Consider the following 22,503-nt stretch of genomic DNA (forward strand, 5'->3'; position numbering starts at 1 on the left):
GGTCCTCACAACCATGACTAAGATCTGGGACTGTGGCCAGCAATCAAGCACCCACCCACCAGTCACTCATTCCTCCCCATCAGAAGGATAAGGGAGAGAATCAGAAGAGCAAAAGCAAGAAGAAAAAAAAAAAATAAAAAACAATGGATTAAGGTAAAGACGGTTTAAGTAGTGAAGGGGAAAAAAAAAAAAAAGCAAATGCAATAACTCACCTCTTCCCACAAGCAGACTGATGCTCAGTCAGTCTCCAAGCAACGGCTGCCTTAAATTCTATTGCTGAGCATGAAGTTATATGTCATGGAATATCCAACTGACCCGCTGGGGTCAGCTCTCACATTAATCTCCTCCCTTGCCTTTGCCCACCTCAGCATACTCACTTTTAGGGAAGTGAGAAATAGAGAAGACCTTGACACCACACAAGCACTGTTCAACAACAGCCAAAACGCTGGTGTGTTATCAGTAGTGTCTTAGTAAAAATCTAAAAGAGCAGCCAGAGCTTACAAAAGACCACTGCATTCTCTCATTTTCTTACTTGAGCTTACCACCCTCCCTCTTTAATCAGCAGTTCTTAGAAATGCTCCTGAAGTGAAATCAAATTTTGCACAGAAATTGTTGAGCACTATTTTTAACTCAGAAACTCCAATTTCAAGCAATCCTTCAGATCACAGTCTCCAAAAGTTACAAAGAAAGACACTTCCCCATTTGAGAAATGATACCGTGTGTGTAAACTATTTAAGTTCAAGGATGTAAGAACAACACTTACAGCTGCCACAAGGAGATTATTTGCAAACCATCTTATTTCAGCTGATGTCTAGTCTTGCTGCCTGAGTAAATTTCACTTTTCCGGATGCACCAATGTATCCTGGCAACTAAGAGTCACAAACACTGTCCTTAAAAATGTCTTCAGTGTAGCTCCACCACCACCAATGTAGTGGGCACCCAACACTATCTCAAATATATCATGGAGGGTGATTGTCAGTTTGAGAGGACTGCCAAGAATTCTATATTCAAAAGCACCTACATATCATAATCCATACCCAACCTATCCATAAGGTACCCCAAACCTCACAACAACCTCAGGCAGGAATTAGATTTCATAGTACTTGAAATAAGGCTTATAGCATGTAAATGAGGAAATCCCAACTCTTAGAAGTATTGCTTATAACAGTCCTCAAAGGAAAGTTAAATGTGACATAAATATTAATAAATATATATATATGATATATATAAAGATATCACATAGTTTTGGAAAAGCATCCGTTATTTCCAGGACAGAAGTGAAACACTTGCATCATTCAAAGGAAATTTATGCAGCTTTTCAACACCAATACTGAAGCCAGCTTCAAATATTTTTATTTTTTTTCTACTTAAGAGAAGTTCTACCAATGGGAGCATTTTTATTTCTGTTTATTCTCTGAATTGCAACAGTACTTAGGCATGAATCAAGACTGGTGAAGTCTGGTTCTAATGCAGAATAAATGACATCCAATTTTCCAGTATATTTTGAGTTTGTTAAGTGAGAATATAGAAACAGCTATCATACTCATGGGCTCTAGCCATTACAAAATGTTGTCTCAGAAAAGCTTTGTATTAACTTGTTATTTTACACTTGGTATTTGCTAGTAATTAAAGCCACAATGCCATTTGCAAGAAGAGTTTGTGCTGAGAAAGGGAGATGAGGACAATTTCAACCATTCAGGATGAGGGAAGGACAATGAAAAAACTTGGCATTGCACTATTGTTGCTATGCCCTTTAGTGTTACATTTTTTAATATTATAAAGATTGAGCATCTTTCCAGAAATTACCAACTCAGTGCCCAAAATGACCACTTTGGCTTGAAAAAGGGATGCACGCCTCTGAACAAACACAGGTATTACAGTCTCATTGGTTCCCTGCCTCTCCACTTCCACAAAAGCAATTCTAAGGTTCCACCTTGACCTTATTCCCCCTGTTGCCAGCATACAACCTCTACACTCAGCCCATGCCAACTGTTGACCCATGTGTAAGAGGTGCACAGTTCCACTGTGTGCTGCCCCTATGGCACTCAGTGGGCAGCACAGCCTTAATTTCAGTCTTGGTTAAGAGAACCCTACCTGGCAGGTTCTAAACCATGTATGTTTTTTAGGATGTCATTTTCTGTATCTGTACATAGTATTACAATGATTAATTTTGGAAACAATATCATATGCCTAAATAGAAGCATATGAGCTAAGAAATCTTCTCAAAAATTTGTCATGCTGAATTCACACCATAATTCACAAACTGCTAAATCCATTTATAATATGGATGCACTGATCTCGCCTATGATGATCAACTGTGTCCTCATCTAAACATTTCACCAACGGCGATGATCAAGAAGCTTTCTATTTTTTACTTGTTACATGCCTGGCAAGTTCTTCTCATAGCAACAGACTCTAATTGGAGTGATGTGAAGATCACTAAGAGCATAAATTGTTTCTCTGCTTTTCAGTCAGCAAAGAATGTAGCTGCAGAAAAAAAAAGAAAAAAAAAAAAACCACCTTTAAGCACCTGATTTCACCATGATTGCATGGCTTCAGTGCCCCCCTCAAAATGGAAATGGTTGATGAGTTCCCTGAAATGCAGATCTGCAACCTTAGCCTCTATGTAAGTCCCCAGGGACTGTGTGACAAAAATGACTGGTGCTGCAACAAAGAACAAGCTACACAGCTGGTCCTGGTGTCAGATACCTGCATGATTTTTAGTTCTACTTCTTACAGAAGCTTTCTACCAAATGACTTACCATATACATTAAGCAGAGATGTATGCTCCTTTTATGAAAACAGACGTGAATTCTCAAATCTAACTTTACAGATTAGCGTTAATGCAGCTACTAATTCAAGCTGCAGGAATTAACTTTTGCAGAATTCAGCTGAAGAAACTTCTTAAAAGGCCCCAGTCCATCCCATTTACTTGTCTGTCACCAGAGAATAGTCCTGATATTAGGTGGGACTATGGAGTACCGTAGACTCTACTCTGAGACACTTAATTTTCAGCTCAGCTGGCTAAATCTGGACCAAATTGCCCATTAGCCAAAGGCCATGCTGCTGATAGCACTTAGGCTTTAGTGTAAGAATGGCTTGATGGCACACTAGTCTTATGCCTTTGATACTAATGGTATGGGCTTGCAGAATCAGGGTTTTCATGAGAAAGAGTAAGAGCAAAAAAGAAAACTTTGGCTTTCAGTGCTGCAGTGGGGATCTTTTGTTTCAGAACAGGATTACAGGATAAGAATGAAAAGATAGAAATTTTAGAAACACCTCTTCTGTTTAAGTAGCTGGTAGTTCCCTGATATCAGAAGAACCTCTAAAATTATAAACTATCATTCAGTATGACTAACTAGTATTTAATTAACACTAGTATCTAGCCTATTGTGTTTACTTACTGGGGAGGAAGAATGGGAAAGTGGTGAAAAGAGTTATACAGAAATGCCATCCAGATGGTTGACTTTTATGTTGCCCGAATACCTGAATACCACAAAAACAAAGGAAAACTTTCCTATGGAAATGTGTTTCCACTTCCGGACTTCAACCATAGCAACTTGCAACTTCTAAACCAATGAGAATTTTTTTAAAAAGAATTAATTGGAGAGAGAATTATTTTAGCTGATTGATAAGCTGCCTAACTCATATTTAATAGGCCCATCACTCTGACAACTCATGAATCAATGCGGTCTTCGCACAGCAAGTTACACAGTGGAGCTGAACATCTTTGCAAGGTATTACCTTCACAGTAGGCATTGTCCTCTCGAAGGGCCCTGAAGCCATCTCGGCAGCTACAGACAGCTCTGTCATCTAGGTTTCGGCAGACAGAATGCTCCATGCAGTTATGTCCTTCAGTGCAAAAGTCATGGCCTGTACAGAAACAAGTATGATTGAGGATTAAAAAGAACCCTGTCAAAGACAGAGCTATCTTTTTCCAGTAAAGTCAAAGAATACTTTTCTGTTGTTCATGAGATGCAGAAAAACAAATTGTATCAAGTGTGCAGCGATGAAAGGAGTAGTAAAGGCCATGGGAACAGACTGTCTCTAGGTCTTCACTTCAATTTCAGGTTATGCCATTGATCTGAAGGCAGCTGGGTAGGTGGTTTGCTTAAATCTGCTTACCGTCTCCTTGTTGTTAAGTACTTTTACAGGACATTTCATAACAGTGCATTTTTCTTCCTTTAGGTTTTTTTGCTGTTTGTTTGTTTTTGTCAAACTTTTATAAAAGAGCTCAGTAGCTTAGACATTCAGTAGCTCATTTACTAATGGGATCACTTTCTTTTCCCCTAGCACTTACATTCCCAAGTGTTTTTGCAGTATTTCCCCATTTAACTAAAAGTCTTTGATTAACATTGACTTGTTTTGCTTTTCTCTTCCCTTTATCTTTTTCCTTCAAGCTCCATTGACTGAAAACACTTCCCAGATTGCCTCTGCCACTCCATTTCAGAGAATTTTATTTTTAAAAATCTTCCCTTTCAGCCTTCTTTATTTTCTTCTACTCCTAATTTTCCATTTCAATATTTCTTAAATGTGTTTTCTACAGAAACTTAATTATGAATTTTTGAGTTTCTGAAGTTCTTTTCCAGGCTAAAAGATTTAGAATGAGCCTTTTAACTCATTAGGTTATTGTTGCTGTTGTTGTTTTTTAATATCTTATGTTTGCTCTCACTGAAATCTAATAAATAAATCAGCCTTTATTATTCTAAATCCAAGCTGTTTGCTGTAACTGACTTGAAGATTCCAAACTTCCACATCTGTCTGTTAAAATGTGATGTTTGTCCCCATTATTTTCACCGCAATCTTATTTGTTTAACATTTTCCTCTGTAACTGAAACATCAGAATTGGTCAATCAGCAGTACTTCAATGATCTTTGCCAATGACTCTCTCCTTGTTTCAAAATCTCTCATGGGAGAACTGAGGAACTGTGGGTCAGGCTCGCGGCGCCAGATTGGTGTAATAGCAGCAACTCCAGAATGTAAGCAAGCTGGAATTAGGTTGTAACACTGGCCTCTTATGGAATAACAAACAAGTATTTGCTGGCGGTAGAGAATATTATTTTTAACACTCCACTGGTCTTCTGCTTCAAATTTTGATACAAAACAGCTTCTATCCCTAAATTATGTGAGTATGTTGTCATCAGAAAAATCTGGGAAGAAAACCCCCTACCCCAGTGTGATGTTAGAAAGCCAGCATTCCTTTATTTTCACAGTATGTATCAGGCAACTTGACAAATCAATCGTGCCCTCTCAGAGTTCAGGTTCTACATTTAAACAGTTAAGATATACAATGCATACACTGATGCAGTGTATGCAATACACTGGCATACATATTTATTCTCTTCCAAGATCTCATTACTTTATGCTAATGTTCCTCTTGGCATGCATGCTGGGGCCTATGATGGTCTTAGGCCACCTACATCCTTCTCTTTATTTCATCTTCCTCTTCATCACTGTGCCCTTTGGCCGACCTTCTGCTGTTTTTCCCTCAATTTGGCACATGTCCATTGTTTGTTGCCCTGCGCACTATAACTTAAGACAATTTATATGAAACCCAAGAAAAAGTCCTTGCATTTGGTGATGCAAAGATAAAAGTAGTGACTTCAAAGATTCTGTGAAGCTGGACCACTCAGAAATAGAAGACTGTTCCCATACTAAGCAAAAGATAAACTGGAAAGTTTTTGAACTTAGCACACATGAAATGCTTTTTGCTAAACTAATATATTGGTCCTTAAACTAATATATTGATCTCTATTGCTAAACCAGCTTATATCAATGTTAAACAGGCAAATGGCAGACTCTGCTTGAGTGTCAGTTCATATGCATGTTTTGAACTTGAGCAGATCATAAGCAATGTGAAGCAATAGAAATCAAGCTGAAAAGGCAAAAAGAAAGAAGACTCCATAAAGGCAAGAGGTTTTAGTACTTAAACTCAGTGACGTGGTCATGATACAAACATCACAGACCTATTAGTGTAGTGGAGTCTGATGATTACAGTTCTTTCTTTTCTGCTATGGATAAAGAAAAAAGTTTGGCTAATTTTACTTGCATGATATAATTTACCATGACTACCACAATGCTGTTATCTAACATAGCATTTATGTTAGAAGCAAAAAGTTCTGTAGTTCTACATGCATTATAGGCTTTTCAGTATTCACTGATGAAGGCAAAAATGTGTGTCAAGAGCAACCTCTGCCCATGGTGACATTTGCTCTTTGCCCTTTTGTTGTCTTCCTCACTGAAGTCTGAGTTAATAACAAAGCAACAGTCATATGTTTTGATTTCCTGGTCTGGATTTCTTTGTATCAGACTGGCATTTCACAGCTAAGAATGTATGTGTTATTCAGGAAGTGGATGATAGGGTTGTTTTTTTTTGTTGTTATTTTATGAATATTCTTAACATTCGTGTCTCAGCTGTATTAATGATGCCATTTAAAGTATGCTTCTTGTTGAAAGAACAAAATCCACGTTCCGTGAGGGGCCACGATAGCATGGATCAGGTAGGACTGAAAATGATCAGAAAGCACTAATCTGACATATATTAAAACTTTCTAGTTCTGGTAGGCACTACAAACACAGAATTATTTTCTCTAAGCAAGATTTTATAGAAAATTATCACGAATAAAATTCCTTTTGACTGTGATAGTCTTCAAGAGCTATCAACTTTTCTTAAGCTCTTTTCTTCTACTTTCTTCTTATCTCTCTACTTGATGTCATTAATCATATCCTTCATGGTTCCGCTGAGCAGCACCAAAACAAGTCTAGCTACATTTTTCTTTTCACTGAAGTGTATCTAAAATCAGCCCAAGAGTCTAACATCTTCTTTCATGCCAGGTACCAATTTATCATTATTTAACTTTAGGAGAAACAGACATAGCCACTTGAAGTTGCAATTGCTAATATCTTTGAAGACACTGATATTACTACAGATCAAAAGACTGGGCTCAAGACAGAACACTTCCTGCACCTTTGGAAAAGACCAGTACTTGCGTAACAGATAAAGTCACACAGTGTACCAAAACAGCACTCAAAGGTTCTGCTTGTAGATGCAGACAACTCCAAACAGATCGACAATATATGACGCTCTTTGAACAACTGCACAGCACAAACTGTTCTCCAAAGCAGACATCTCAAAGCACTTTAGAAGGATGCTGAGGAACACATTTTTCCAATCTCATTTTGTTCAGACAGCAGAATGAGTGAGGGATAGAAAATCACTAATCGTGTGTACAATTCCTTGAATTTTTATTCATGTTTGGCTAGAATTAAACACACAAGAGCCAGTGAATATGTCTCACAGAATTTACACTACTAGATATTTTACAAGCAACTTTTAGACATCACGATGCAGGAATTGTCCACAAAGTCTGCTGTGATTATATGTAGGAGTGTCATACCCAAAAAGATCACAAAAAAATCCATGTCATCTATAAGAAAACAAAACAGCACTGAGCTTTTCTTATGTCCTGTTATTTTCTTACCTTTACAGATTTTGCAGCAGCTGTGAGACAATGGGATCTGTTGAGATTCTGGGCAGTTCAAAGTTGCACAACTGTCTTTTGGAATACGCTGCATTTTGTGGTCCTGTCAGATGGAAGCAATTGATCGTTGTTGTGGAGGAAAATAAAGGAGAACTTTAGTTGGCTTTTGGCATTGTAAGGTACAAACAAAAAAAAGTACCTATGATAAATCCAGACACCTTTAAAAACCATTTGAAAGGACAGCACAGCACAACGGAAGCATCAGGAACTACCCTATGCTAAAACCTTTCCATGTAAGAGAAAGTATAAAAGCAATTCTCATTATTTACCTTAGCTTTCAAGCAACTTGTCTTAAAAGTTTCTCATAAAACCACATCCAAAAGAGCAACAGTTTTTCTCAAAAACAGAGACTGTAGACTCCAGAGTTATAATGAACACTCTAAAGCAGATTTCTAATTATACAGAATATAAAATAAAACTTGAACATCTCTCAGTGCTGTAGCAAAAAACACTGACGGAAACAGGCACTGATTCCATCTTAGGAAAAAGCTTTCTTATTAAACTGGGACCAGCATCTAATGCCAAGATGTTATCTGAACATCTTGAGGCATTTAGTGCAGGTCACACACAGTCACTGCAGTATGACCATATGAAATGCCTATCTTAGCAATCAGGCTACCACAGAAACACCACCTTTAATATCTTCTGATGTGCTCTATTCCTGATATAGCAAAAACAGAAAACAAACAAAGCAAACAAACAAACAAAGCAATAACATGTTCCTCCTATGTCATGGAATCAATAATTCGGTTAAGTATGAGCTCACTGAATTCAGGGCCCTGTATTTCTGCATGAAAGGAAAGCCCAGTGAATATGTTATTGCATGTATTGTTATTACAGGTTTAGCATTTGATTTTAAGTCATCTTTAAACACAATATATAAAAATAAAATCAAAATTATCACCAAATTTTATATTAAACAACCCAGTCCAAACCTGAAATAAACAAAGTCAGATGCTGATGTGTACTGTAAACCAGAACAAACAAAAACCAGCAATCCTTCAAAATAAAGAAAATAACCTTTAATAGAAATAATGTCAGAGTAGTCTGGATTGCATTTAATTTTTTTTACAGACTCTTATTTGGAACAGAATGTTTAATTCATTTGTTTTGCAATATTTAAACAGAAAAGTGCATAAGTGCATGCCTATAGCAGACACAATTGCTGTTTATGATGTTTGCCTGATGGGTGGATGGTGCCCCTGCCTACTCCTGGAGGGAAGGCATGCCAAAGGGAAGGTTGTAAGCAGGTCTGAGAGCAGAATACTGGCTCTGAAGTCTAGCCACAAACCACCATACCATCATGACTTATGGTATTCAGAAAGGATTTTATACCCCAGTTTTTGAGTCATTCTAGATTTCCTGCAACCCCACAGAGTTTGTACTGTGTTAAGTACTGCAGTTAAATTCCCAGACCTCTGCTGCATCTTCATGGAAGGAGTTTTCCCATCCGTTCCCTAGACATGCATTCAGTTTTTCAGCTGCACGATGCAGCACGCAGCTCCCTGCCCAGAGATATTCCCACCCCATTCCTTTGCCCCAGCAACAAAGCAGGGCATGCCACAGCAGGTGGGTGACACAGCCTGCAGCCATGGAATATATTTTGTCCTCTGAGTGCATTTGTGGTCTACAGAGCATCTTTATTCTTGCAGCACATTCTGGCCAGCAGCACGGCGTGTTCTGCTTAAAAATCAAATGACAAGTCTTCTAATTTCCAATGTAAGAAAGAGAGCTAGACATCCAACATGCCCCCCTCTTTTTCTTATTTTTCATCCATCTTTTCCACTCAGAGTTATCCTGAAGTCTAAATTCTGTCCCCATCATGTTTGCTCATCATTCACACTTGGGCTCAAAATTGTGAACAATAGCACAACACACATGTCAGTGGAAACATAACACAGCCTGGTGGGTCTTGTTACTGATGATGGGGAGGATATGTAAGGAGGAAAGAATGCAGCTCAGCCATCAAGCTGTGTAATCAAGGCTTGCTGCTATGCAAAGCAATTGTATTTGCAAAATTGTCTGTGGAACTCAGTAAGACAAAACAAATATAGGATGCCTCAGATGACTTTCTCGTTGCCATTTCCTATGGTGGACCTATCTGTATTTCAATAGCGGAACTTTGATATTTCTAACATACAAGAATTTTTTATAATAAAAAATGTTCTTACCTTGCACTCAAACAGAACACAGTCCCCTGAGCTTGAATACACTGTTTCTCTTTGTCCTTCAAAGTAGGTTCTGCCTTCAAATATGCACACCGCTTCAGGAGAAAATAAAAAGTATCACAACGATTTTGTATTAGCACTCTGTTTATAGAACCTATGCACTTCTTTAGAGATAATGGCATTTTAGAATTTAAAAACTGATTCAGCTGCAAGAATATTCTAAAGCCACCTGCAGGAGTATGAATATCACAGGGGAAAAAAAAAAAATCAGAGAAAAAAAGATGAAAGAATCACAAAGGCATGTATAAATAGAAGGTGAAGGATGGTGGAACTGATGGTGAGGTACTCAGAGACTCAGAGGGAAAAAGGAATGCACCGCAGGTTACACAAGGAAGGTGCGGCTGCCTGCCTGGGCAAAAATGAAGCACAGAAAGGCAGCCAAGGGGCCAAGAGCAACGCAAAGGGGAGAACAGCACTCAGCAGCCATGTGAAAAGCTCAGAGGTGAACAAGGGGTTGGAGATGTGAGAGCAGTGCTGGCAACGTTAACAGATGACGAGTGTCCTGAAGAGGAATGCTGTCTGATGAAGGGCAATCACAGATGCCACACATTGGCATTTTGCTAACACAGCCATCTGAAGTACCACTACAGATATTTCTAAGTTACGTATTTGTAGCTTGATTATTTACCGCTACTGCTAAAATATATTATATGAATTTTAGTGCACAGGAACAAACTTTCAGCGACAGTATTTGTTTATTTTTTGTAAGTAGGGTCAAACCACAAATGGCAGGATGATCCAGGCCAGTTGTTGGTTATGCTATGATCAGGCCTCATGCCACCCCTGCACCCTGACAATGCCACCATTACAGCACGTGCTGATGTGGCACGTACCACATTGCTCGCTGAAGTCCCCATTTGGTATTTAAAGGCTACATAAAATACCTGCAAAGCAAACCACCTCTTTGGTTTTTTTAGAAGCGTCTATTACTGCAATTACATTATGCAAAGTATAAAGGCTAAATAATGCAAATACTAGATGAAGAAAACTCAATGTCTGCCTCTGCTGCTGAGGACACCATCAAGGCTGATCAAGGAAGTAGAATCATGAAATAACAGGAGTGGGTTACTGCTTTAAATTTCTAGATTACATATTTGAATATAACTCACTAATCATTGACTTGGAGATGCCATCAATTTTATGCAATTCAATCAATTTTACTGCAATTCATTCACAGACAGATTTATCTATTCTGTTTAACAAGACAACAATTTGAAGACAATTTTAAAATCTCTGATTGTGCAAGATTTTCTACTGTCTGGCCTACGTTAATTACCCTTACAGCTTTCCCTTTGTATTTTTTTTTTTTTTCTTACTTGCAGCTCCTTGATTTTGTAAACTTCTTATTACACTGTGAGCATATGACAAGTCATGCCTTGAAACCAGTATTTAAAAAGAAGTGATAGGCATAGTGACAAAAACATTGCATAATTTTCCCAAATTTCCAAATATGAGATAAAATATCTTACAAAATATAAAGTATCTTGTGTGAAATAAGTATACACAGCCCTTTCAAGGAGTCATTATAAGCTCCAACATCCCAAATCTCATGAATGGCAGTTTGCCATTTGTCAGACTCAGTGAAGGTTCTTAGTAAAGGGGGGAGTCCTAGGGCTAACAGATGGAGAAAGTTTGCATAGCATCCACAAAGAGGGATCACAAAGTGTTGAGAAAGTTCAGTATAGTACAGTGCTCTACTCAAGCTCCTCTAGAAAAAAAGTGGGAAAAAATCCACATAAATCTTTACTGGGGACTAACAGATATTGAATCCAGACAGGAGAAGAAAATCATTCAGTCATATATGTCACTTCCTATATATTAGTGGCCATGACACTAAACCAAAATACTCATATATTAAGCCCTTTCCCCTGTCAGACACATTTTGGACTTCCAATAACTGCTACAAATGACAAGAAAAAAACAAGTTCAGCAATGCCTGAGGACCAGACAGTGATAATGGACTGATAGCATATCCTTATGCTTCAAACAGGCAGCCCATGCCTGCTCATAGGAAAGGCAAAAGACATCAAGATCATAGCTATTCTGTTGGAAGAAAACTCTCTCCTGAAGCCAAATTTTTAGTATATTAATATGACAACCTATGCATCTTACAAAAAATAAATTAGTATCCATGCTACCTCAAATCACAGTCCTCTGAATCCAGTCATCTTACCAACATTGATAAACCTCTGGTTTGGTTCTCCAAAGAAACTTAATATCTAAGAATGTAAGTAGAAAAACTACCAGAAGACATCTAGTCTTCTGCAAAATCAGAAAGATATTTCTTATTTTACCAACAACCCTTTGAAGTTTTTGGGTGTGAAATTATCTTAACATGGTGCCGCAGTACCACAATCATATGCTCAGCAAAACACATCACTGGCTCAGTGTTTAACATCGCTTTAGTAATGGTGTAAGTTTGCCAGTGCAATTGGTTGTCCAATCCGGTGAGCACAGAGCACAGAGCATGCGTGGAAAGATTTCTAGTAAAATAAAGGTGCTAATCTTCTTATCCCCCACTTTTCTCCTTGGAGAGAGAGACCTACATCTCAAGCAGTGAGGAACAGCATGTTTTTTCTGCCTCATGCCAGCAGTTGACACAGCCAGTACAAATCTCGTGATGGTGACGCTTCATGTCTTTATTTTCCTTCAGAAATAAAGATATTTCAACAACATGAACATCTGGACTAGAACAGTGTAATTGGAAAGTCCAGAGAAGATTTAATTTCTGCCTGGCTAGATGCTTCCCAGAATACTGTGATTAGTTTGTGATTGGTATCTCTCTGGGGAAACATATCATGTTTCATCTTCCTAACTCCTTTCATCCGACAGATTGAGTCACAGTCAAGAAATTACCCAATGATTAGTTGTTTCAGAACGTGATAGTTATTGCCTATGTAGGATTTCATCTACAGCTGAATTACATTAAACCATTTCCTCTTGCCATCAAGCTTCCACTTACTCCTACTATTGAAAACAAAATATATATTATTCAAAGCACGGTTTTCTAAGAAGTTGAAGCAGAAAGTCTACAAAGCATGGTAGGAAATTTGACTGTTCTTGATCTATTTATATACATATGATGATACAATGATAAGCATCAGTACAGTGTCTAAAGATATTATTAGCAAGATCTGTTTATATTCCCGTGATTAATTTATGCAAGTGTAGTAATAATAATACAGCTACTTCTAGTAATATTTAACACACTGTGATAGCATGGCACTTTCCTCATATACATTCACTGAAAAGAATTCTGGCTGTTGTGTTCACTCAATGAATCACCAGCAGTTTGTCAAGCCATCACTTTCACAACACTTTTTTCTGGTCTCCAAATGACAATTTTCTTCTACATTTATGTGCCCTTAAAACATCTACATAAAATCCATGTCCCACCTATCACTTGTCTTCCATTTTCTGAGTTCACAGTATGTCACTGACATGATTTCTTGCTTTTGTATGTATTGTCTTTGATATCTTGATTGTTTCTGATTTCCTCTGGGGAATGTCACTTCTCTTTGCTATCTAAGCTACTTTTAATTCAGACTTATCACCAAGTGAAAGCAGAAAGTTTGGAATACTGATATACTCCTCAATCCATTACATTTTCTTATATTCACAATTGCCCAATGAGTAGCAGATATAACTGAGAGCTCTGTGAAATTTTTCACTAGTTATGAAAGCACAACTTAATTCTGGTAATTCTATTTTTCTGCAGCTTTGTTCATACATGTTGCTAGGATGTCATGGGGGAAGAATATTAGGAAAAAAAAAATCTTAGTAATTTAATTTTCTGACTTCCTCCTCGAAATCTCCACTGTTCAGAGATCAAGCTTGAGGCACTGTATAAGATACATTAATCCTACTTTGCAAGCTTACATAGTGTGGAACCTTTATGTGGCTTTATCTTAGAAACACAAAAATAATGGTCACCTGCCATGAATTTTTCTCTCTCAACTGTCATGCCATTATGAGACATGCTTTCACCCCTATCTCAATATCTTTGCAGGGGGTTCAGGCATTATTTCTTATTTGCTCACTCACTGTTACTCCTCTGTTGCTGCAGTCAGTGAGATTTGAGATTTGCTTCATCTTATGTCATCCCCCTCAACAATTTAAAGTGATTTCAGACTTCAAAAAGGAAAATATACTGAGGTTTTTTTTCAGTCAATCACTATTGAAAAGATATATTTACATGCTCAGCTTGCTCAGCTGAAAAAATAAATCTGACTTTAAATTTCCAAATGATAAGGAATCAATTCCTATCTGTATCTTATTTTTTGTTAGTCAGAAATGCTGAACTTCTCTACTGCACTGATTGTCCAACAGTATTTTTTTAGTCATTTAAGAGCATCTGTGATGCAAGCCACCTCCATTAACAGGCTGTTTAGTCACATGGGACAGATAATCTAAAATAAATTCTTTCATCTACCTCTCATCTTTTTTACATTTCCACTAATTTCTAGAAGGAAGTTATACAATTCATCTATCTCGTATGTTCTTTGCAGTAAGTCTTCTGTGGAATTCATCAGAGCACCAGAATGAGGGCTATCTGAGGTATCCTGTAAGACCAAAAATCAATCTGAACATTGAAAAAACACATCACAACATGACCAAAAATCCTGTTGATTCAAGTTCAGCTGAGACAAACAGACCTGACAGAAAAGTAAAACTTATGGTAGGCTGCAGGACAGGGAGTCTAGGGAAGAGTATGCAACCAATCAAACCAATGGGCATCACAGACAGCCCAAAGCAAATGTGTGGGTATCTCTGTTTAAGTAAAGGTCTAAGATACCGGGAGATGTGAGTAAATCATCTTGGATTTTTCCTGGAATGGCATGAAAGAAGCCAACAAGAAAAAACTTGCTCACTTTTAATGAGTGAATAGATTTCTCCATAGAGAAATATTGTTATTAACATATAAGCATTCTAGTCTATGCAGCCAGGTATTCAAACTACCGATGAAACTGGAGACAACTAATGTAACAGATTTTTTTTACATTCATCAAATAAGCCTGCACTGAGTTCAGTTAACACTATTTTAAAGACAAATCAAAAATAAGAAATATACAAATATATATAGACTGAGCTCAGAAATTTTCAGACATGTCACAGAGATGTGCCCACTTCAATGCTTGGTTTTGGAGACCATTGTGACAACAAAGATTCAAGATTTTCCTCTTACGTGATTTAATATCATAAACCATGGCAGAATTAAAAGCATTTCAATTTTCCCTCATATAATTATGATGTTACTAATCAGATGATATATATGAAATAAGAGAAATATTTTGAAAAGAAAAATCCTACATTCCTAAAAAATGCTTTACTTACTATTAATATTACGCATGCCTTGGGTACGATGAGTAACACTTTTCGATTTTAAGCTGTGCGATCAAACTTCAAACGTTACAATCATACATTCTGAGACACCAGCCGAAGTGTCCTCATATTTACTGATCAAAGTTATGCTTTCCTTTTTCCACTACTCAGCACTCACAATGCTGTCATTTTAACAAATAGTAATTAAGATATTATGTCCACATCTTCAGGAAAGAAAAAAACAGCAGATTGAACTATCCTGGTTCAAAGAAGAATTTTAATGAAGTCTCGTACTTCACTTAGACCATTTTTTGAGAATGTGTCTATACATAAAGAACCTGGATACTGTTTGATGTTGGCTTCCCTTAAAAATGATATTATTGCTACCCACACAGCAACTTTAACTCGGTTAAACATGGCAGCCAAAATATTTACGCTGACAGACATGGACAACTTTGGCTTTAGAGCAGTAGACCAGATTCTATTTGTTAAACACAGCTAGAATATTTTGGATTTTAAATATAGGATTTTAAAAACTTGGGTATGACTAATGCAATCAAAATGCCCATGTACTTGCCAAATTAACTCTGTTGGCCACCCGGTACTCAAATGACTTTCACAATGAAATGTCAAAAATAAAATCCAATGCCAAGACAAAAGTGTTAGAGGGCGTCAAGAAGCGAAATGCAATTAAAGTTCCTATTAATTATATTGTATGACTATTGTATTACGATTTCATTAAAGGCTTATAAATAGCACGGCAATTTGCAAGACCAAGAGAATTCCAATGCAAACACTGCACACCTGTTTAATCCTCTTTAAAGTAGGATTGAACATCTTCTGATGGACTCTTTTTGACAGTTATCCTTAAAAAGTAGTGACACGGTTGTGTTTTAGTAGAGGTTCAAACATATGTTATTAAATCCTGATAGGTACTAATCACAGGGAAATTTCTGTTTCAGTTCCACCTTCTTTCACCTGGTATTGCTAGAGTCTAACTGCAAGAGGTGCTTTTCAGAAGAATTGTACTTACAGAAAAAAATGATGCAGTGTAGAAAAAACAGACATCTCCCTAAAACACCTTCTATTTCTTGACATGCTTAAACTCACACATACGCCCATCAGAAAGCCTCAAGTTACAGGGATCCATATGCAAGATAAGATCTGGTGAATTGATCAGAACCATGCTGAGAATTTCTGCAATCAATAAGGGTCTGTGGAAGGTCGGCACGTCTTAATCAATGCTTTAAGCTATCAGAGGTAAGTAGGAATCAGCAGCAGCCTTAATTATTAGTTACCATTTAACTATATTATAATAATTATTTATATTATTTATTGTTTATAATGATAAATTTATTCTTATATTAATTTATTATTATATTAATTATATAACCAGGCTGTGTTCTCCATTGCATGCTGTAAGCTCAGACCACCAGTGACAAGAGGGCAGCTATTCCTGCAACAGCACTTATGTGGGGTAACCATTACCTGGTTTCTCAGGTAATTCAAACAGAGGAGAAGGAATTATGCATTTTTTTTTCATTGGGATGCTACTCATATTTTTGCCCTGATTCACTACGGAAAATTAGAGCGTGCCAATTACACATAATTTTTTGGACACATTTTTGTGCTTTACTGCAGAGATGATGGTTATTTTCTGCAGCCTTGAGGACAGAAATGAAGTGAGCATATATAGTAAAAAGCAAGTTCCTCTAAAGGGCAGCGTCCTCAGAGATTTTACAGTTTGTTTCATTTGACAGTGCTAAGGAAAAAAAAGCCTGTGCAAACAGCAAAACTACAAAGTTTACCCAAAAATAGTAAATCTATTGGGGGTTGGACCAGATGAATTCTAAAGGCCTTTTCCAGCCTAAACTAGTCTGTAATTCCGTGAAAAGAACTTGAAAGTGACATTTCCATACACTCAAGTCACAAAGGCTACAAAAAACTTTTACTCGAGAAGTATACAGTTACTCCCAAATTTGGGGGGATTTGGATTAAAAGCTTGCCCCCAAATTATTTATGCACCTACAGACTTAACCCGTATCTCAGTTGCTGTCACAAATGCTACAAACATTCCCGTTCCCATCTAGACTCTCGTTTGCCCAGACAACTTCCACAAGCATTTCAGCTAGAAATTCTGTCTGACTTTGCTGTACATGCCTCCCAGGTGAAGGTGCAACATCCTGTGACCTCACATCATCTAGCTCTATTACCATTGCTCATTTTACTGTGTTTACTTTCCTCCCAAAACCTATCACTTTCACTTCCCCTGGAAATGGAAGCCCCTTTCTAAGTTGGGTATTACAGCAATAGTCACGTATGCCTTATTTGCACAATGTCATGGGCCACGCCAATGCATTTAGAAGTTCCCAGGAGTGGATTAGTGCACAGATGGTGCACCATATCAATAGCTGTTGCTAGATCTCAAGTCTTTTAAAGCATCCCTACAGGTGCATCTACATCCATGAAGGAATTGAGCGAAATTTCACACTTCTACCTCCTCCTTCATCCATTTTTATTCCTGCATAAGGAATCTGCCCATCCTCCCATCTCTCTTCTTCGGCCTATCATCTTCCTCTCTCACTTGAACTGAAATGACAGGATTAGTTGGCATAATCGCAAACACTCCAGAGAATTCTACTTAGCATCAATTCAGCAAAAGGCTTTTAAAACAGACATCAAGGTAAACACATTTTTTGAAATCTTGATTAAAGTCAGTTATGCAAATTGCCTTTCCAAATTTGTTATATACTCACTCTCAACATTCATTATCAAATAGCATTTAATCAAAAACTAATCTAAAAAAAAAAAAAAAACGTTGCTACCAAAAGAGTTGGATTTTTTCAAAAGACAATTTTAAATACGTAAAAACCTATGCACACCTAATATTGTGCCTCTGAAGGCTGCTAGAAGTTCCTGTTATCCACTTTGAATTCCCAAACAGTAGCATATTTCATGTTGAAAATCAGTTCAGTACTTGGAAAATGTGAAAGCAGTAAGAGCAGATGCCCTCAGATTCTGCTTTGTCATCACTACTTTTTCCAGAGTGCACCTGTTGATTCTCTGACCTAATTACTGGAAAACAATACACTGGAGTTCATAGAAGCTGATAATAGGGTTATTCCTTTTTAGTTTAAAAAGTACATCAATGAGTGAAAGCTTCAGAGCTGATGATTCTAACAAAAATTTTTTTAAATAGTAAGCCATATCATATTACCTTTCTATGGAAACTAAGAGTCAGAATACGTATATATTAAGGAAATATTTAATATTTTAGTAGCAATTTATCATCAAATCTGCAAAAAAACCACACTTCTACAATTTCACTGGTGCGGAAAAGAAATAGGTTCATCTTTAAAAATAATTCATTGCATTATGAAGATCCTCAGAAATGAGTGAGATGGGTTGAATAACTTTAAGAGAGCACACTGTATGAATTTTACAAAACCTGTTCTCAGTATTTTTAGTTTTTTCAAGTTCTTGAAAATCCAAGAGAAAAAACACCAGTTTATATTAAATAATTATTGAATTTGTTTTCAATATACAATCAGGAAATATATTGTTTTCATTAGCTGCAGAGATGCAGTACAGATGTTTATCAGAATTCAGAACAGTAGAATTAGGATGACCAAACCAATAGATAAGAAATTTGGGGTGGTACCCTGGTAAAAACAAGTACCATCTTTCCAATAGAATAATCTAGTTTTGTTAGAGGAAATTTCATACAGATATAGAAAATGAATTCGCCTCTCATTGCCTGTGATCACATCAACTCAATATACGAAGTATACTTCAGTATTTCATAAGAAATGTGAGAAGCAATAATGCTGGCAAAGCTTTATTCAAGATAAAACATTATTACAATACTGAGTTAAAAAGAAAATCAAGATAGCTTCTCCTTCCACTTCCTTCTAACCTCTAATCATTATAGCAGCTAAATCAATGGGAATAAGTATTTTGACAGATAGGAGAAAAGGAAAATTTTGCCCTCAAATGTTGAATAAATACAAGCAACTTGATATGTGCATTTCCTGCAGGATATGAAAACAAGACATGGTTCACAGTGCCAGCAGCTCCAAGTTAGAGCTCATGAACGACATAGACCCACTTGAGAGAGAAATTATCTTGTCAGACAATTCACTTATTTTATTTTTTCCTTATTTTCCCCACATCTTTGCCTCTATATCCAGTATTTTATCTCTTCTGTTATATTTAATTTTTCAAATCCTGAAGAACAGGGGATTGTATGTTGTGTATCCAGTAACTAGACTAATGGTTCATCATACATTCACTTCCTTAGGATTATATCTAACAGACCTCAAAATCTGTCTACATACCTTCAGAAAGGGTTAGACTTCAAAACATGGAATTTTATTGGAAAGAATGAAGGATACAATCCAGGGCACAATGTAGTGAAGAAAGCAACTTGCAGAAACTTTTCTGAAAGAGGACTATGATATCTGTTTTGAAGGGCACAGATGAGAAAAGCATGAGAAAGGGCAATTACACCATATCTGCCTTCATTTCAGTTTTGATGTTGTGTCTCACATGACACAACACTGCTATTATTTCAAGTGGAAAATATTTTTTACAGATGTAGAAAGAGTGACCGTTAACAGTCTGGAGATCTACAGACCACAGTTCAGAAAACTGCAAGGAATGGCTGAGAAGAATAAAACAAGCTGTAGAAAGATAAATTCACTATACATTTCCACTGGAAAATGTTTAGACTTTTGCATTCAAAAAGACTGAAATCCACTGGTTTAAATTATTTTCTTCATAAAGAGATAAATAACAGTAATGGTATAAAACATTTTGTTAATCTCATTGAATCCATTTCATCCATATTTTTACTGTCCTTTCCTTAGACTGCTAGGAAAACAAGATCACATTTTTGAGAATTTCATGTTGGTTTATATTTTCAATATTTAATTTATTGTTTTTCAACTTCAATAACCTTCTCATTTTTTCATTTCACAGGAACTAAATACAATCTCATGGCTCCTCGCATTATCTTCTCTAGGCCGCCGAATTTCCACCTGACTCTTATAAACATGGTATATCTATTAATAACAGAAGCATATCTGATGCAAACTGGTCTTCGAAATCACCATAGGTCTCAACAGGTCCTGAATCCTTTTCTTTATTTTTTTCCTAGAAGGATTCTGCTCTAGCCAACTCCATGAACTGCTCTGTATCTCCATCTTGCTATTTCTCTACGATCTTTTCCAACATCTGTAGTCTTGTGGTTTTCAACTAGAGTCAAATTCTCCTCATTAAGGATAATTTTTACTAATACCACAGAAATTTGTAAAACCTATAGAGTAAAACTTCAGGCAGAAACCAGAACATCAGTTACAAGCTGCTGATTTGGCAATGTGCTCTTCGTTCTGGAACAAAACAGAAAAAACCCTAAAAAGAAATAGAAAATAAAAATCCAGTAATGCAGTGGGATTAGTTCATTTCTGGTGAGAGCAAACAAATTGAAATCAATGAATAGCCACATGAATATCCACATGTCCCAGAATATTTTTTGTCATTATAAATAGAACCAGATTTTGTATTTATCTATTTTACTGCCACCTGACTAAGCAAATTCTTTTGAAATCAGCATTAGTGATGCTGGGGTAGTGGCATACTAAAGACTGGAACACTGCCAATCTAGCCACTTCCAGCTGTCTAAAAGCCAAAATATTCATATGTAACATATGTTAATGTTTTATTTGCATTGGAAATAAAATAATAACATGCTGAAGAGTTTTTATATTTTGTGAACTTCCTGGTAAGAACATAATGAAAAAAGAAATGGAAAAGAGTAGGTTCTTTTCCCTGACAACCAACACAAAAATAGGTTATAAGCAGGGCTAGGGAGAACAGAGGATGGCCTACAGCAAAATTTGCAATATAAAAAATATTTTTAATTCTCCACTGTTAAAATTACCAATATTATGCCTCCAATTTCTTTAGTGTCGAATGCTACATGTAGTATAATGTACCTTAATGAATAAGGATTTTCTTGAACATTTTCTTTTATAATTCCTTCCTCAGGCACACAGTAGGACCAATATCAAGTTACTTTACCATTAACTGGAACTCTCCTGAAACACTGATACCTTGCCTCCAGATCTACAGTCTTCCAGTTGAGCTCCCTAATACATGACATCCAGAATAGTTAAAAGGCAGCCACACCAGGGGGGAGCTGCACTTTTATGCACAAAAAGTCTGACTGATACATAATGCACCAACTTCCTTAATTCTCCTCAGCTAATGTAGAACAAGAAACTCAAAGGACACTGGGAAGGAGGAAAGTAAAGCACTCTTAAAAGTCCAATTTTTGTAAGCTGTATTTTAATTTACACAGTACAACAGTCACACTGGAAGAGGGCTTCCTGCTACTGAAAAAAAAAATTACTTTCTGATGTAGGCATACTGTCCAGCTTACAAAATCTGTCCCCAAAAGTCCATAACAACTCTGGCACTGGAACAGATGTAAACCAAATATATTGCTGTAGTTTATGAGCAGTTTGAACATTTCTGTAGCTTTACCATGACAGACATACCAGAGACTGAGCAGCTAGAGTTGAGGGTCCTGTCACACCATTAGAGCTAGGTGCTCCCTACCAAGCCAAGAGGAGTTTTCAATTGTATTCAGCTGGCTTTGAGCTCAGCACAAGAAAGCACCCAAAGCATTCTTAGACTGTCTCAGTGTTGACCTTCCTGAGATGTTAACCTTTCTGGAGAAGAGAAGGCTCTGGAGAGATATGGAAGTATGTAAATGCTTCATGGGAAGGAACGAAGAGGGAGCCACTCTGCTCTGTAGTATACACTGATTGGACAAGAGGCAATGAGCACAAAGTAAAACCCAACTGGGCTCGTGGCCTACAAGCATTCTAGTCCAGGTGACTGTGCTTCAGCCAGGGGTTGGACTGAGTAATCTTAGAAGGTCATTTTCAACCTCAGTCTCTGAGATTCTGAGGTGCGTAGGTCCAACAGTATGAGCCATGCTAGGTACACAGATGATGTATGCATCAACTATGATTTTTCCACTATACCTTTGTAAATTTAAAATACCTTTATTGACCTACATGAATGCAAACGCATTCTCCTCTCAAAAATAATTTGTGCTATTTCTAAATAAATAAAAATACTACTTTCCTTCTGCAGAAATAGAGTTGATAAAATAACAGAACTGTAAACAAGCAACATGGCATGATTCATTCATGTAGTACAAGCTTGTATATGATGCATTTTATATGTCACTATAGTGTGACACTATTGTAGTATATGATTCAAAGGCTGGAGAAAAAAAGTTGATGCAAATCATTGCATAAAGCAGAGGCTGAAGGGATTGGTATTCTCCTAAATGCTTAATAACACTCAGAAGTTCTACATGCTGATTAAAACAGGTTATA

General features: G+C 36.9%; 1 protein-coding gene across 1 annotated transcript in view; it reads right to left on the minus strand.

The window, feature by feature from the left end:
• NELL2 (neural EGFL like 2) overlaps positions 1-22,503 on the minus strand; it is a 140,431-nt gene that overhangs the window by 67,730 nt on the left and 50,198 nt on the right. Inside the window, exons 10-12 of the mRNA XM_031589561.2 lie at positions 9,713-9,804; positions 7,482-7,584; positions 3,745-3,873 (exon numbers count right to left, since the gene is read on the minus strand). Coding sequence (XP_031445421.2) covers positions 3,745-3,873; positions 7,482-7,584; positions 9,713-9,804 — 324 coding nt within the window. The remainder of the gene's footprint in view (positions 1-3,744; positions 3,874-7,481; positions 7,585-9,712; positions 9,805-22,503) is intronic.

This window comes from Phasianus colchicus, chromosome 1 (genome assembly GCF_987193195.1).
Source record: "Phasianus colchicus chromosome 1, bPhaCol1.hap1.1, whole genome shotgun sequence".
NCBI classification, from domain to species: domain Eukaryota; kingdom Metazoa; phylum Chordata; class Aves; order Galliformes; family Phasianidae; genus Phasianus; species Phasianus colchicus.